The 17,363-nt window shown below is 49.8% G+C and overlaps 1 protein-coding gene across 1 annotated transcript; it reads left to right on the top strand.

The window, feature by feature from the left end:
• Nucleotides 1-193: 193 nt before the first annotated feature.
• LRRC74B (leucine rich repeat containing 74B) lies at nucleotides 194-16,521 on the top strand. Its single transcript, XM_012558324.2, has 9 exons — nucleotides 194-335; nucleotides 1,209-1,336; nucleotides 1,729-1,861; nucleotides 2,867-3,073; nucleotides 6,833-6,942; nucleotides 9,435-9,550; nucleotides 11,010-11,088; nucleotides 12,531-12,626; nucleotides 15,891-16,521. Exons 1-9 carry the CDS (start codon nucleotides 194-196, stop codon nucleotides 16,044-16,046), a joined length of 1,167 nt encoding a protein of 388 aa, XP_012413778.1. The 3' UTR covers nucleotides 16,047-16,521.
• Nucleotides 16,522-17,363: the final 842 nt, after the last annotated feature.

Consider the following 17,363-nt stretch of genomic DNA (forward strand, 5'->3'; position numbering starts at 1 on the left):
GACAACCAACAACTCCGTCGCCTGGGCACCGCCTCCGGGAGAGCGCCAACAGGCTGCGGCGGGCGCCTGTTCGCTGAAAGCCGCGCCCTATTGGTCTGTGCAGCCGGAGAGCCCACCCGCATTCCCTGCGGCGCTCCTGGTGCAGCGCCGGCGAGGTGTTGGCCTTTCTGCCTGGTTCTGCGAAATGGGCGTAATGGCGGGGGCTCCCTGCGAGTTGTCTGCGGAGAGAAAACGGCCGGAGGAAGAGGCGGTGGCGGTCTCTGGGCCCCTTGCAGGGGTCCGGGAGGCCGAGGAGGGGGCGAACACGGATTCGGACTCTGACCTGGAGACTGAAGGTGCCCCTGGGCAGGGTGGACTAGGCCTCGCTCCGCAGCTTGTGGGCTACTCCCGCGGGGGTGGGGGAAGCAGACTGGGGCCGGAGTGGGTAGGGATCCCTGTCCATCAGGGAGCGCACCTTTCAGCCGGTGGCCCCCCAACCCGGTGCCCTCCCCCATACTCCTGGAGCCTCAGGAGTCCACCATTGGAGCGCGCTTCCAGAATAACGTTAAAATGCAAAAACTCTTTGAAATAGTGTAGAAGGGCTGCCCCAGCCTGAAATGGCTTCAGGGCTGGATTTTCTCAACACACAGGAAAAACTAAGCTAATGAATGTGTAGAATTTATAATTGTTTCTGCTTTTCCCCCCTAAAGTGTTCATAAATCATTGGTGGCAGCTGTCGGTTGTCTAACAGCATGCATTTTGGCGTCAGATACTCGGGGTCCTAGCCCTCTTCTGCCACCTACGAGCTGTGTGGCCTTGGGGAAAGGCTTGCTTTTTCGGAACCTTGATGTTCTCAGCACAATATGGAGGCACTATACCTACTGGAAAGGAGCCCTGGTTGCACAATGGTTAGGCACTTGGCTGCTGACCAAAAGGTCGGCTGTTTGAACCTACCAGCCTCTCTGAGGGAGAAAGATGTGGCAGTCGGCAGTCTGCTTTCATAAAGATTACAACCTTGGAAACCCTATGGGGCAGTTCTACTCTGTTCCATAGCGTCAACTGTGAGTCAGAATCAACTCAAAAGGCAATGGGTTTATGGGTATCCCTACTGGCACAGGAAGAAGCACCTCCAGAGGTGAAGCATAGACTGGGTGGTGATGGAGGGCAGGGGAGGAGCAGGTGGCTGTGCCCCAGGGAGGGGTCCACATTCATCCCATGTCTCCTCCCAGGCACCTGTGGGCTTAGAGACCTTGTCAGGGAGCCTCGCAGGGCCCACAGCATCGTGCTCACCTCCTGCTTTCGGCGCGAAGGGAGCGCCTCAGAACTGACCCTGCGGCACCATGGCCTGGGGCCGCAGGTACCTCTGGAGGGACCCGGGAACCAGGCTCAGTGGGATGGGGGCAGCAGACATGGGAGGGCCTGTTCCCTCCCTGAAGGTAGTGCTGTGCCCATCCTATACCCCGTGACCTTCCTCTGGGCCGGCGTGGTCCATCTCCCACATCTGGATACCAACGTGAGCAAGGCTATGACAGAGATATGCATCAAGGCTGGGCAGCCTGCAGGGGCCCCTCACCCCACTGGGGGGTCAGGGAAGGCGCCAGGGGGTGAGGTCTGGGCGGAGTCTGGAAGGAGAAGCTGTGTGCCCTGGGCACTGGAACAGGGTGGGCCTCCCAGTAGGTGGGTGCAGAGTAGGTTGGTCCTTAAGGGCAGGGGCCAAGGTCGTGGCCAACTGTGTCTGCTCTTGTCCAGGGGGCCCAGACTCTGGCTTCTGCATTGTTCTCCAGTCCCCACATCAAGCGGCTGGACCTTCGGGACAACGGGCTCTGTGCAGCCGGGGCAGAGGCCCTGGTAGGGGCCCTAAGCAAAAGCAGCTGCATCTGTGGTAGGTGTCAAGTCTGGGGCAGGTGAGCAGACCTGAGTCCTCCCTTTCCTAAGCATATTGGAATCTTCTCACCCAGGGCCTGCTGGTGTTAAAGGGAGATGGGGAGGGGCCTCGTGACAAGGTGGGCATGCGGGGAGGATGGAGTCAGACCCTCTGGGGTGCACCCATGCTAGATTCCACTCCCCTTCTGACCCACTCCCGCCACACACCTCCCTCCTAGCCTTCTGCACACGGTGGACTGGCTGACCACAGTGGAAGGAGAAGTGCCATGCGCCCTGCCCTGGAGAGGGGGTGGGTGGGTGGGTGGGAGAGACTGGGTAGCACAGGAGGACAGGAGATTGGGGCTCCTGTTGAATGCAGGCTCTGCTCATGAAGAGCAGGTGACCTGGGGCAGACAGCTTTGCCTCGCTGAGCCTCTGTTTCCAATCTGTAAAGTGACACCAACAGCACCCTTTTGTGCTTGGGGTTGTGCTGAGGATTGACTGAAACCAACTACAGGAAGTGAGTTTCAGTGCCTGGCCACCTGGCTGTTGTTGCCAGTCCTTGCAGGTGGGCAGTGGGGGCTTCTCTGAATGGGTTATATCACTATCCGGCATGAATCCTCGATGCGGGCCACTGCACAGCCATCACAGGCATTCTTCACAGCACCACCAAGTAGGTGATTTGAACCCCTGGCCAGAGCAGGTCATGGACATGCCGGGATAGGGAGGTCAGGGAACCTGCTTATGGTCTGAGGAGACCCAACCAATGAGGCAGAGATGGGATGAGGTCATAGATACTCTGGAAGGGGGTCAGGAAACCTGCTCGAGGAGACCCAGCCAATGGGGCAGAGGTGCCATGCAACCCCAAGGCAGCCCGACTGCAAAGACCTTTCTGCTGCCTCAGGCTTGGGGGTTTGGGGGATGGTGGAAGGTGGAGGGGGTGATGCCTGTGGTTCCTGCTTCCTCGCACCCCTCCCCACCTGGCTTTGGATCCCACTGACCAAGGAATGGTGCTGCCCTGCAGATATGGACCTGTCGGAGAACCAGCTGGGAGTGGTGGGAGTCCAGGCCCTCTGTGCCGCCCTCATGGCAAACCCAGCCGTGCGAAAGGTGCAACTGGCAGGAAATGGCCTGGAGGAGAAGGCGGCCTGGTACATTGCTGAGCTCCTGCTGGTGCACATGAGCCTGCAGTCCCTGGACCTGAGCTATAATGAGCTGAGTGATGGAGCAGGTAACACTCACTCGACTTCTTCAGGTGGGTGTGGGTGGGCTGGCAAGACCACACTGAGTACCCTCCAGAGAGTGTCTACACTCAGCCTGGCGTGGACATTTCTACTCCCTACCCTCTCCCACTCTGGCCACACAGAACTCTTCATTCATCCAAGAAATATCTCTGAGTGACCACTGCTGTAGAAGCTGGGTACTGATTTCGCCAGTAGGAACCCAGCTGTGAATAAAACAAAGTCCCTGACCTCAAGGAACAGAATTTAACAAGATAATTCTCAGTAATTGTTGGTGCTACAAAATAAACAGGGCATGGTTCTAGAAAAGGACGGGGACATCTGATTTAGAAGGAAGGAGCCCTGGTGGTGCAGTGGTTAAGCACTTGGCTGCTAACTGAAAGGGTTGGTGGTTCGAACCCACCAGCCGTTCTGTGGGAGAAAGATGTGGCAGTCTGCTTCCATAAAAATTACAGCCTTGGAAACCCTATGGGGCAGTTCTACTCTGTCCTATAGGGGTGCTATGAGTCAGAATCGACTTGATGGTAGTGGATTTGGTTTTGTTTTTTGGATTTAGAAGGGTGACCAGGGAGGCCTCTACAAGGAAGTGACATTTAAACTAAACTAAATATGCAGTCAGGGTGGAAAGAAATCAGCCATGACAAGACAAGAGGGAAAGCACTTCAAGCAGAGGGACAGCGAGCATGCAGGTCCATTTCCCAGACTGACAGACACCAGTGTGACTAGTGAGCTGGGGAGAGTGGCCAGGCTGTGGAGAGGCAACAGGATTGCAGGTCATAGCAAAAGCCATGCGGATTTTATTCCAAGCGTTCTAGAAGGCATGGGTAGGATTCCTTGATCTCACGTTCTCTCTCATGCCCCAGGGCCTTTGTACGGGCTATATGCTTTGCCAGGGACATGCACCTTTATCCACCTGTCCCCAGATGCTCCAATCAATTATAAGAACCCCTGGGCCCCTTGGTTAAGAACCAGACTCTTGTGGGGAGGCCTGTGCGTGGTCCTAGCACCTAGCACAGGTCTAGTAAGGCTGGTTTGAAAAAATGCAGAGGAAAAACGAAATGGGCGAAGCAATGCATTCAGCCAGGCTGCTCAGTCAGAACACGCTGCGGCAGTTCTGCATCTTAACGGATGTCCCAGGCGATTAGTCTGATATGGACAGTTTGGGAATTGCTGCTCTGTCTCAAGCTGCTTAGAGAGAGTGGGGGTAGTCCTGGGGTTTCGCTGCCAGTGGGCCAGTTTGTCTTCTGAGAAGATGATGTGGGAAGTCAGCAAAATGAAAAGAAAGGCTTGTTAGCAAACTACCTCCAGGTGTCCCTTCTGGGCCCGTACAGTCAGAGGCAGGAGCCCAAGAGGCAGTGGGATGGAGAAGGCTGGAAGCCAAGGCCGCTGAGCCTGGCAAAGGGTAGACTTGGACTGGTCATTTTGTTTTTCCAAGTGGCAGTCTGTGGGTGGACCCAGCTCCCTTGAGGAGTAAAGGAGCTTGAGCCTGTCCAATGGAGATGGTAGCACCAACCTCGTGGGATGGCTGCAGGAGTCATGAAAATCAAGCACAGGCAGTTGGAGGAGGACAACTTCAGGTGTGTAAAAGGAAGAACCTTCTCACCCTCCAGCTGTTCCACAAAGAAGGGGCTGCCCCACAAAGTGGGGGAGGGGGTGGTCTGAGGAAGGAGGAAAGTACCTGTATCTGAGCACTTGGGGGTGGCAGACCACTGCTGGGCGCTGGGTCCCATTCTCTGGGAAGCAGAGCTGGGGGGGAGGCTTCATGCCGCCAGGGAGCTCTCCAAGGTGCTAAGCTTGTCTGCCCCCTACGGCGTATTTTGACCCAGCAGGCCGCTGAGCGCTCTGGTTCATTCATTCTGCTTTTCCTCTGTGCATTTATTCAAACCAGCCTTCCTAGACCTGCTCTAGATGCTGGGACCAGGGAGACGGGTCAATATTCAGATCCTCAAGGGACTCTCAGGGTTGTGGGAGACGTGATAGGCAGAGTCTGGCAGGATGGACGCTTAAGTGGACAGGGGGCATGAGGAGGCCTGGCTCAGCCCAGCAGGCCAGTAAAGTTTCCTGTCGCTGCCATGAACACAGAATAGAAGGAAGAGGAGCTGGTAGCCAGGTGAAAAAGGGGCCAAGGGTTTGAAACCAGGGAGAGCCCATGTGAAGGCCTAGAGAAATGTCAGTGCTTCTGAGAATTCGCAGCAGGTCAGACAGACTGAGTGCTGACAAAATGGAGAGTGGGGTAGGGACTCTGCCCATTTTACATGTCAAATACCTCTCCAGATTTTTACCCACCCCACCCCACCCCTTCTATTTCTCCACCACCACTAAGTCTTCTCTGTCCCAGCTGTGCCGGACTTGTCACCTCTTGCTTAGACTATGGACAAGCCTTCCCACTGGTCTTCTTGCCTCTTGTCTCTGCCTCAGCCTGCCCTAGCCCATCCTCTACACCTGCTACTAAAGTTCCTGTTGAAATGCCAACCCAGCCTTGTCACTTCTTTACTCAAAGCCCTCCTGGGGCTCCTCAGGTCCCTGGGTAGCATAAATGGTTTGTGCTCGATGACTAACCTAAAGGTTGGTAGTTTGAACCCACCCACTGGTGCCACAGAAGGAAGGCTTGGTGATCTGTCTCCATAAAGATCACAGACAAGAAAACCCTATGGAGCAGTTCTACTCTCTAACACATGAGGTCGTCATGAGTTGGAATTGACTCGAGGGCAAGGGGATTTTTGGTTTTGCGGACTCCTCACCACCTACAGGGCAGTGCCTAAGTCCCTTGGCCTAGCATTCATGGTCTTAGCATCTCTCCACTGTCCATCACTTCTGCCTCATTTCACTGGCTTCCCCCTCACCACTACCCCTGACCCAGTCAACCTGCATCCCACAAGTGCCCTGTCCTCCCTCCTGCCTCTGCACACTCGCTCTTCCCTGTGTCTACTCTCCATATGCATGGGTGCTGAACTCCTGTCTTCAAGGTGATCTTTCTTCACTTTCCTGATCCTTCTAGGCAGGCGTAGCCCCCACTCTGTTCTCACACCTGCCTGTTTGTAGTCTATAATAGCTCAAATCCCATTGACTTGTATTTGTATCTGCCCTATTAAATATGGGCTCCTTGAAGCAGGACAGGACCCGTGTTGGATTAATCTCTGGGACCCTGTGCCCATCAGAACCCCTGGATGCAGCAGATATCAATATCATTTTTTATTGATTTATTTTATTTTATTCTGGTGAAAATATACATATCAAAACTTATGCCATCACAACAATTTCTGTATGTACAATTCAGCAACATTGATTACATTCTTCAAGTTTTGTAACCATTCTCACTATCCTTTTCCAAATTATTCCACTACCATTAACATCAACTTAATGCCATAAACAAAAACTCCCCTTCCCCCCTGGTAACTGCTAATTATCTTTGGTTTCTGTGTATTTGCCTATTTCATATAAGTGAGATCATACAGTATTAGTTTTTTTGTGACTGACTTATTTCACTCAGCATGATGTTTTCAAGGTTCATGTTGTGACATGTATCAGGATTTCATTTCTCTTCATGGCTGAGTAATATCCCATTGTGTGTATGAACCACATTTTGTTTATCCATTCATCTGTTGATGGACGTTTCCTTTGTTTCCACCTTTTGGCTATTGTGAAGTGCTGCATTGAACACTGGTGTACAAGTTTCTATTTGCATTTCTAAGTTTCTTTTTTTGAGTGAATGAACAGAGTGAATGTGGTCTCTCTTGGTGTCTCTAAAGGGGAGACCCTTGGACCAGCCCTGGCAGAAAACACAGGACTCACCGAGCTTAACGTGAGCTGGAATCACCTTCGAGGCCCAGGAGCTGTAGCCTTTGCCAGGGGACTGGAGGTAAGAGGTGCCCTGCCCAGTCAGCCCCTCGACCTGTTCTCTGTGGGGCAGGGTCTCCCAGATGCCAGCTGTCTGTCTTTGCAGCTCTTCAGAAATGCATCTTGGGTCTTTTGAGCACAGTTTAAAGTGTGTTTCTTTAGGTGACTTAGTTTTCCCAACCCCATTCAATGACTTCCTCTTGTGTAGTAGAACTGAATGTCACACACCTTCCCCAGACATAACAGACACTCAGCTGGCCAGGGATGTTCATAAACCCCAGTGACACACGACAGCTGTTGGGCATACTCAGATGCTTCCCAGAGATAACACCTGCTTTGCCACTAGCACTGTCGCAACAGGAAATATCACAAGTGGGTAGCTTTGAAGAAAAGAAATGTATTTTCTCACTGTTCAGGACGCTAGAAGTCAGAATTCAGGGTGTGGCTTTAGTGGGAAGTCCTTGTCTATTTCAGCTTCTAGTAGCTGGCAATCCTTAGTGTTCCTGGGCTTGTAGAGGCATCTGCCTTGTGTGTCTGTCTTCATATGGCCTCTTGTATTTGTATCTGCCCCATTAAATATAGGCTCCTTGAAGTAGAATAGGACCCGTGTTGGATTAATCTCTGGGACCCTGTGCCCAGCAGAGCCCCTGTATGCAGCACATATCAATATCATTTTTTTAAATGATTTATGTTAATGAGGCAGAACTCAATCTCCAAGATTAGGTTGTGTCTTAAGTCAATCTCTTTGGAGATATAAAAGAGAGAAGCGAGCAGAGAGACATGGGGACCTCATACCTTTGTCTCTTTGTCTAATCTGCTTTTTTTTATTGTACTTTATATGAAAGTTTACAGAACAGTTTCTCATTAAACATTTAGTACACATACTGTTTTATGACAATGGTTAACAACCCCATGACATGTCAACACTGTCCCTTCTTAACCTTGGGTTCCCTATTACCAGCTTTCCTGTCCCCTCTGCCTTCTGGTCCTTGTCCCTGGGCTGTTGTGCCCCTATTAGTCTTGTTTTGTTTTATGGGCCTGTCTAATTTTTGGCTGAACGGTGAACCTTGGGAGTGACTTCAGTACTGAGCTAAAAGGGTGTCCGGGGGCCATACTCTCAGAGTTTCTCCAGTCTCTGTCAGGCCAGTAAGTTTGGTCTTTTTTTGTGAGTTAGAATTTTGTTCTACATTTTTCTCCAGCTCTGTCTGGGACCCTCTGTTGTGATCCCTGTCAGAAGTCTACTCTTTTTTTTTTATAACTCAGAAGTGATTAGGTTTAGGACCCACCTTACTCTGGTATGACCTTATTTACATGACAAAAGAAAAACCCTGTTTCCAAACAGGATTACATCCACAAGTACAGGGTCCAGGACTTTAACATATAGTTTTGAGGGACATATTCAGTCCACAACACAACCCTTGTACCCTTGGGTCCCAGCACACATTCTCAAACATCCTACTAGCCTCCCTGGATGTTGGGGGTTGTAGGTCACGAGAATGAGTGGCTGACGCCCCTGCTGAGGTGGTACCAGGTGCCTGTAATGCCTACAGTGCCAGCTCCCTTTTGGGGTCTTCCTCAGGGAACGGCAGCAGCTGATTGCCCGCTTACAGGGGCTGACCTGAGGCCGAGGCACCACAAGCTACTGTCTCTTTCTCATCACAGTCCTCTGGGAAGATTTCTTCCCTGCCCTTTAGAGGCTCCCAGGTAAGGGTGGTGCCTTAGTCATCTAGTGCTGCTATAACAGAAGAACTGCAAGTGGGTAGCTTTAACAAAGAGAAATCTATTCTCTCACAGTCTAGGAGGCTAAAAGTCCGAATTCAGGGTGCCAGCTCCAGGGGAAGGCCTCTCTCCCTGTCGGCTCTGGGAGAAGGTCCTTGTCATCAGTATTCCCTGGTCGAGGAACTTCTCAGTGCAGGGACCCTAGGTCCAAAGGATGCGCTGTTCTCCTGGCTCTTGTTTCTTGGTGGTATGAGGTCCCATGTCTCTCTGCTGGCTTCTCTCTTTTATATCTCCAAAGACATTGACTTAAGATACAAGCTAATCTTGGAGATTGAGTTCTGCCTCATTAACATAACTGCCGCTGATCCCATCTCATTAACATCATAGAGACAGGATTGACAACACATAGGAAAATCACATCAGATGACAAAATGGTGGACAATCACATAATACTGGCCATCATGGACTAGTCACATTGACACACATTTTTTGGGGGGACACAATTCAATCCATAAAAGGTGATATCTGATTGCTCTGGCGCCTGCAGACTCTTGGCAGACCCCTGGCTCCTGAGGGCCTTTCGTGCTTCAGGTTATTGGCCCTGCCATTCATCATCTGAGCCACAGCTAAGGAGGGCCTGCATAGCGCTTCCCTCAGACACCTTGGTCCTCCTGGGAACCTCTACCCCTTGTCATGCTGTTTGCATCTCAGGCCTCTGGGTCTCCAAGGCTGTGACCTTCTGGCATTCTCCACTGCCAGCTGTGACTCCCATGGCTTTACTCTTTTGTGTTATAGGGAAACATCTTCCTGAAGGTCCTGGACATCTCATACAATGGCTTTGGTGACCCTGGGGCCTCAGCAGTGGGCGAGGCCCTCAAGGCCAACACCGTGCTGGAGGAACTCAACATGAGGTGAGGGGCACAGGGTGCTACCTGCATCACAGTCTCCGGGCCCACAGCCACCCTCAGGGGCCAGGGCCTCAGCCATATGGTCAACATTTTAATTTCCAAACTGACCACAGTCTGCTGGTGTTGGGGCTTAAGCCATGTCTTGGTGACCTAGTGCTGCTGTAACAAAAATACCACAGATGGATGGCTTTAAAGAACAGGAATTTATCGTCTCACAGTTCTAGAGGCTAAAAATCCAAAAGGTTTTGGCTGTGTCAGTTCCTTCCTTGTAGGTAGTCCTGGGTGTTGATGCCTTGGCAAATAGATGATCATCACATGGCCCCTGTCTCCACACACACCCCCGCCCGCATGTGTGGGTATCTCTGTGTCTATTCTGTTCTTTTTATAACTCAGAAGTGGTTAGATTTAGAACCCATCCTATTTGGGTATGATCTAATTAACATAAAAAAGAAGACCTTGTTTCCAAACAGGATCACATCCACAAGTTAGGATTCCAACACACCTTTTTTGGGGGGACACAATTCTGTCCATAGTAAGCCGCTATCTGAGAGCCCCAGCTCTGCCTTTCTCACTGAAGTTCACCACTTATAAATGGGATCCATGGTTCCCACCACACAGAGAGGTGGCTGGAATAGCAGACACATGTGTACAGCCCTGTCAGTAGAGCCTGGTGTGGGTGGGTACTCCATGCAGGTTTCACTCCCTCTCAGCAGAGGTGCCTAGTCTAGGTGGGGCAGGGCAGGGCAGGGTCCTGACACCTGGGCATATGGCTCCTGGGGGCTGCCATGTGCAAGGTGCTCCTCCAGGCCCAGGCAGGTAACCAGAGCTGGGCTGCAAGGCCAGAGGGAAAAAAGGGGCCAAGGTCCAAAGGGCCATCGCCAGCCATGGCTGAGCCCCTCCCAGCCCACACAATCCTGTCCACCTCCTCTCCCGATGGAAGGAGCCAAGGCTAGAGGAGGCCCAAGAGGTGCTGAAGTAAGAGGCAAGCCCAGCCAGTGCAGTCAGTACCAGGATCTGAGAAGTCAGAGTGGAGTTGGACTGGCTCTGGAGACTATGGCCGAGAGTGGTGCCAAGGCCAGGTGTTTGGATCCAGCCAGCTGAGCAGGGCTGGGAGGAATGGAGTATTGATTGTCCAGAACAGGCACTGCCATTGCAATAGGTTTGGGGTGCCAGCTGGGGAAGACTACACGGGAGCACTGCAGAGCTCAAAGGGCCAAGGGTGGAGCAGCTGGTTTCCACCTTAGGGAGGGACATGGCAGGTGTTTTGGCTGAACACATGAACCACAATGAGCCAGGGTCAGTATCACCTTTTATGCATTGACCTGTCCTGGATCCCTGGAGCAGGAGTGGATGCAGCAGCAGCTCTGGCTGGACCGTGGAGGGAGGCAGAGGAGTCCTGGGGCAACCCGGGATCTGCACAGCTGCAGGAAGGTGGCACAATGACCTGGTCTTTTTGTTACAGCAACAACCGCATCTCAGCAGTGGGAGCCCTGAGCCTGGGCCTGGGCCTCCGGGTCAACCAGACACTGAGGATTCTTGTTGTGAGTGCTAGCCCAATGGGGGAGGTCTAGCACAGCCCTGCCCTTCCCCTGCCACATCTTCCCACCCCATGGCAGTGGTGCATGCTGGCTCCATAGCCCAAACAGGAATCTTGTGGGGCGGGGTGGAGGGGGGGTGTCTCAGTGAGGAAGGTTTTCAAGGAGAGGGCTTCCTCTTGTGAGCACTTCCTTCTCTTGCCATTGCTCCCCCATCTCTAGCCTTGTCCAAGTGCTTCTTCACACTTCCCCTCCCTGCTGCTCCTCACACCTCCCTTCCTCTCTCTGGACAGCCGACCAGCTGTAGTGCTGCTGTGCCCAGGTGGCCAGCACCCTTGCTTCTCATCCCCTGCAAGACCAGAGACCCAGGAGTCAGCCCAGGTGTGCTGTTGGCCACTGCTCACACCTGCCTGAGACTGTTTCAGCCCAGAGGGGTCTTGTCCTCAGGGGCTGCAGGTGGGGAGGGGGCTGCTGAGCAGAGCTGAGAGGGTGAGAGGAAGGGAAGGATGTGAGGAAGGTGAGGGTAGGACAGGTCCAGGAAGATTGCTGTACCACAGTGTGTGCTCAGGGAACCTGTCCCCAGCCCCGGGGACGTTGGCCGGACCTTCCCAGTGCTACTTCCCCATGCTCTCCCACCCCATGGAGCCTTCACCAGCCAGAGTCCTCCTTGCTCCCAGCCCTGCCTCGAACCCAGACCTCCCCCTCACGCCCTGGCCTGAATTCCCAGCCGCTTGCTAGGCGGTCTTCCCTGGAGTCCCCCAGACACGTCAGATTCTGACAGTCCAATCTGAGAGACTCATCTCGCCCTGAGAGCTGCCTCTTCTCCTCAAGGGCCAGAAGCCAGGGCCTAGTCCTTCTAGTCCCTGACGCCCCACTCTGCCCTTCACTGCCCTACCTCCGCCCGCCTCTCACCACCCCTGCACTAGCTTCATCCCTCTCTGTTGTTTCCCATCTCTGTCCTTCCCACCTGCCACCAGGTAGCTTTCTAAACCCATTCCCTGCTTTAAACCCTTCAGCCACTCTCTTCAGGACCAACCCAGGCTTTGAGCCATATCCTCCTTCTCACCTTGTTTGAGCTTCATCTCTCTCACCCCGAGCTATGTGGTGCTACTTCTCACCTCCCCTCTTGCTGATCCTCCAGCCAAAATTGCCCAGCTCCACCCACCTCCCTGTAAAGCTCAGCTCAGGTGTTATCTGCACCCCCATCTCAGCATTTTTATGACCTGTTTCCTTTTCCCCTCCCCCTCTGAACTTCGAGGGTGTCCCTGTGTCTTTTGCTTGGCTCAAGGTGGGACTCAGTCTTTGTTCACTCCCTTCCTGTCTCCCCTGACCAGCTGCCTCACCCAGGGGTCTGAGATCTGTGAGATCCCCCTGATCCATATCAGCTTTTGCGTTGCCCTCTCGGCCTCCCTGGCTCAACTTCTCTCAAGTGTGTGTGTGATTCTTAGGTGTCTAGGAATCCTATGCGAAGTGAAGGCTGCTTTGGCGTTCTCAAGTCTGTCCAGGATAACCCAGCATCTGCCTTAGAACTGCTGGATTTCTCTGTAAGTGCTTTTCATAAGCCTCACTCCCATCTTCACCTTGTACCTTCCCAACAGCCTGGTGAGGTATCGTTATCTCCATTGTTAAAATAATTGAAGCCGAAAAAGAATGAAAGTTACAGGGTTCATTCGGGCAGTTAATCTGTACGCATACAGGGAGCCCTCTGTTTAGAAAGATAGAAGGCTAATTATAGCGAGCTTTTAAGGAGAAAAGAGAGGAAATACAAAGTAGAAAATTTACTATTTGGCTAGCGTTAGCATAATTGAATCAGGCTCCCCTTTCTTTGGAGGCCACCAGGTGGACCTTGAGGCCTGACTACCCAGCACTCATTTGCACAACAAACAGATCTCAATTACTTAGGGCACTCCAAAGATTTGGAATTATCTTCTCAGAAAACTAGGGCGAAGACCAGACTAATTTGGCTAAAGCTAAGCTCTTTTTTTTTTTTTTATTGTGCTTTAGGTGAAAGTTTACAGCTCAAGTTAATTTCTCATACAAAAATTTATACGCATATTGTTATGTGACCCTAGTTGCAATCCCTATATGTGACAGCACACTCCCCCTTTCCACCCCAGTTTCCAGTGTTCCTCCAACCAGCTCCTGTCCCTGCTTTCTCATCCTGCCTCCAGACAGGAGCCACTCATTTGGTCTTATGTATCTGCTTGAACTACAGAGCACACTCTTCACGAGTATCATTTTTTATCTTATAGTCCAGTCTAGTCTTTGTCTGAAGAGTGGGCTTTGGGAATGGCTTTAGTTCTGGGCTAACAGAGAGTCTGGGGCCATGTCTTCTGGGGTTGTTCCAGTCTCAGTAAGACCATTAAGTCTGGTCTTTGTACTTGAATTTGAGTTCTGCTCCACACTTTTCTCCTGCTCCATCAGGGACTCTGTTGTGTTCCCTGTCAGGGCGGTCATTGGTGGTAGCCAGGCACCATCTAGTTCTTCTGGTCTCAGGCTGATGGAGTCTCTGGTTTATGTGGCCCTTTGTCTCTCAGGCTAATATTTTCCTTGTGTCTTCGGTGTTCTTCATTCTCCTTTGCTCCAGGTGGGTTGGGACCAATTGATGCATCTTAGATGGCTGCGTGCAAGTAAAGCTAAACTCTTTACACAAGGTAAACTAAGTGAGTTCATGGTTAACAGATGTCTCGTCACAAAGGGGGTTTGTTCGATTTTGTGTCTCCATTGCATCTCCTTTGCTCTAGTTTATCTGTTCTTGGGTGCATGCCACATTGGGCAGTGACCTTTGTGAAATTTCCTATACACTCAGAAGAATCTATCAATTTGGGCCTCTGTTTCTTTTCTCTTTAAAACATCATTTTAGAGGGAGAAAGTAGGATCAGAGAATTAAAATGCCCTGGCCAAATACAAAGCATAGCAGAGTCAAGATTCAAACCTAGGCCTCGATGTAAGTCACAATGCCACTGTGGCACTACGGCCCCACTCCATGGGGGAGCGCCATGGTCTTACCTCTGAACTTGGCCTGGTTTCTGCACTGGCTGAGAAAGTAGCTGGGTCAAGTACATGTTGCTTACTGTTAACTGCTGTTTAGATTTGCAGGTTCAGCACTTACAAAGCTATACTGCCTGCAAGTGGATTATGCGTGGCGTTGCAAAATTCACATGTGTGGCTGTACAGGAGATTAGGACTCCTTTTCATTCAGTTTTACTTTTTTAATATAGAAAAATGTCACCCTTTTCTCAGGCAGTTAAACATTAAAGACAGAAAGAGAAAAATCCCCGAAAATACAAATTGTTAAAAGAAAGTCTAATTGCAAATCATTTACTGCTTATACTAACCCTGATTTATTTCAACTCAGGCTTGAGTGAAAAGCGTTCCTAGAGATGGGTTTTTACAATTCCAATCCTTCAGTCGTTGGGACAACTGGTATCAAATGTTCTGTTTCCTTCTAACTACCTGGTCTCTACGATGACTCCAAAGCCAGGATACCCTTATTAGCTAGTAATAGCTTGCCTTTACTGTGTTCATTCTGCTCTTAGGAATTTCTGTAGCTCTGAATTCTATCACTCCAAACACAATGGAATTATATATTAAATTATTCTGCCAAAATACATGTCTATTCAATACCAAAACCAAAAACCAAACCAGTTGCTGTAGAGTAGATTCTGATTCATGGTGACCCCATGAATGTCAGAAAAGAACTGTACTCCGTAGGGTTTTCAATGGCTGAATTTTAGGAAGTTGATCACCAAGGTTTTCTTTCATGGTGCCTCTGGGTGGACTTGAACGTCCAGCCTTTCAGTTAGCAGCCAGGTGTGTTAACCCTTTGCACCACTCAGACATTCTTTTATTCAACACAGTGTAGGGTTATTAGCAGAAGCTTCTAGTATAATGGAAATACCATGGACTTTAGAAGCAATCAGGCCTGGAATCTTGGAATTAATGACTAACAACACTAGCCCAAATCCAATTTCCTATTTTCTGTTTCCTTAGCTGTTATCATTAGTATAATCTGACTAATCCTCAGCCTTGAGGGAGATAGTTAAGAATTCTTATGTTGTTGTTAGCTGCCTTAGAGTTGGCCTTCATTCCCAGGGGCCCCATGCACAACAGAATGAGAGGATGTCTGGCTGATTTTTGGAAGTAGATTGCTAGGCTTTTCTTCCTGGCTCCACTGAAACCTATGTTGCATCATAGCAACATGCAGGCCAGGTGATGATTGCACATGAGGTACATTGGGCAGGAATCAAACCCGGATTTCCCGCATGGCAGGCAAGACTTCTAACCCTAATGTCTTCTAACCCTAATGTCTTTAAAAATCCTTACAGTTCAAGTAAAAACCCTTCCCAGCTTCTTATGTAAAATGGGGCTAATTAATACCTACCCCCCAGGGTAATTGTGAAGATTGAATGAGATGATAGACCCTGTGGAAAAGGCCTCAAGAGGAGAAAGACTCGGTCATTGCTAGTTCTTTTCTCCCCAGCCCCTTTTTAAATTTTCATTGAGGTACAATATTTATACTGAAAAATGTTCATATATTAAGTGAATTTTCACAAATGGCATATCCCATGTCACCAGCCCCCGGATGAAGACATAGAGCATGCCCCTAAAAGGAGCCCTAAGGCCTTTCCCCTTTAATAGGTTGGGGAGTGTGAGGTTGTCATCCACAGAAGAGAAGCTGCCCTTAGGAGCATCTTTGAGATGTGTGTGTGTGTGTGTGTGTATAGTCATATATAGTGTGTATTGTCAAATATAGTGATAATGTACATAATAATAACTTACTGCCTTGTAATGGGCTTTCTTCTCAGGATAGCCAGGTGAACAAAGAGTTTGATGACCTTGCTGATGCAGTGAAGGTAATTCTTCCAGGGCTGTGCATAAAAACTGGTGCTCGCAGAGTGGAGTACAAAAAAGAGTTGCTGCCAGTCTTCAGAGCATCCTCACCAGCATCTGCCTCTAACTGACTTTGAAGTGTGGCTTCCTCATCTCCCATCAGCCACCTCAACTCCCATGTCAAGGGTTCTTGGGCTTATCATGCCTTCCACCTCTGTCTGTACTGAGTCCCCTTACTAACTGATGCTAAGCTGTTTGGAGCTGGCCTTCACGATGACTCAGACAGTGTGCCCTGCTTTCTACCCTACAGCCCCTGAACTACTCTGGGTCTTCATTTTCTCTTATTTGTCCACGTAACGTTTATTGAACCCTATAGGGTCGCAATGAATCAGAATTGACTTGACAGCAATGGGATGGGTTTATTATGTGCCACACATTGAGCTGGGCACAAGGTTGGAGATGCCCAAGCAAGTCCCTGGCCTCCAGTCTCCGCTCATATCCTGAGGCGCCCAACAATCACAGTATAAGGGAGTGTGTGACTGACATTCCCAAACTCTGTGAGAATGCAAACCGGCCCAGCCATTTGGGAAGGCAACTTTTCATTATTGACTGAGAGACTTAAAGCCACCTATGCCCTTTGATCCAATTGTTCAGTTAATCTGCTCTACAGAAATAACCAGAGGTGCATAAAAAGATTGATGCCCAAAGGTGTTTGCAAACATGCTATACATACTAATGAAAATTGGAAATAACCTGAATGCTCAATAACAGGGGATTAGTTAACTAAGACTTGGAATGCTGCAACCATTAAAAGCCATGTGGTCAAAGAACATTTCACAGTTCAGGAAAATTCATGTGATTAATGTTAAATGAGAAAATCAGGATAAAAAAAATCACTTGGTTTGTGTGGCAGTTCCTCATAAGGTTAAACATAGAATTGCTGTATGACTCAGCAGTTCCACTCCCACGTAGATACCAAACAGAAATGAAAACATTTGTACAAAAAGGTTCATGGCAGCATTGTTCATAATAGCCAAAAAGTGTTAACAACCCAAATGTCAACCAACTGATGAATGGGTAGACAAAATGTGGTATAGCCATACCATGGAATAGTATTTGGCCATAAAAAAGGCACAAAGTTTAGGGTGATGAAAATGTTCTAAACTTGATCGTATGATTCTGTTGATATGAAATGTCCAGAATAGGCAAATCTAAAGAGTTAGAAATGAGATTAATGGTTGCCTAGATAGAGCTGGGGGTGGTGGGGAGACTACAGATTTACAGTTAAAGTTATGGGGTTTCTTTTATTGGATGATGAAGATATTCTAAAATTGATTATGGTGATGATTGTGAAACTCTGAAAATATACTAAAAACCATTGAATGTCACATTTTAAATGGGTGAATTGTATGGTATGTGAATTACATCTTAATAAAGCTGTTTTAAAA

Source organism: Trichechus manatus, unplaced genomic scaffold, assembly GCF_000243295.1.
Source record: "Trichechus manatus latirostris isolate Lorelei unplaced genomic scaffold, TriManLat1.0 scaffold00157, whole genome shotgun sequence".
NCBI classification, from domain to species: Eukaryota; Metazoa; Chordata; class Mammalia; order Sirenia; family Trichechidae; genus Trichechus; species Trichechus manatus.

What these genes read in the sequence shown, in the direction of transcription:
- LRRC74B (XM_012558324.2), top strand. Translation starts at nt 194, where the DNA reads ATGGCGGGGGCTCCCTGCGAGTTGTCTGCGGAGAGAAAACGGCCGGAG. An exon ending in CAAAAGCAGCTGCATCTGTG is followed by an intron (nt 1,862 to 2,866) that starts GTAGGTGTCAAG and finishes GCTGCCCTGCAG; the next exon opens with ATATGGACCTGTCGGAGAAC. An exon ending in TGAGCTGAGTGATGGAGCAG is followed by an intron (nt 3,074 to 6,832) that starts GTAACACTCACT and finishes GTGTCTCTAAAG; the next exon opens with GGGAGACCCTTGGACCAGCC.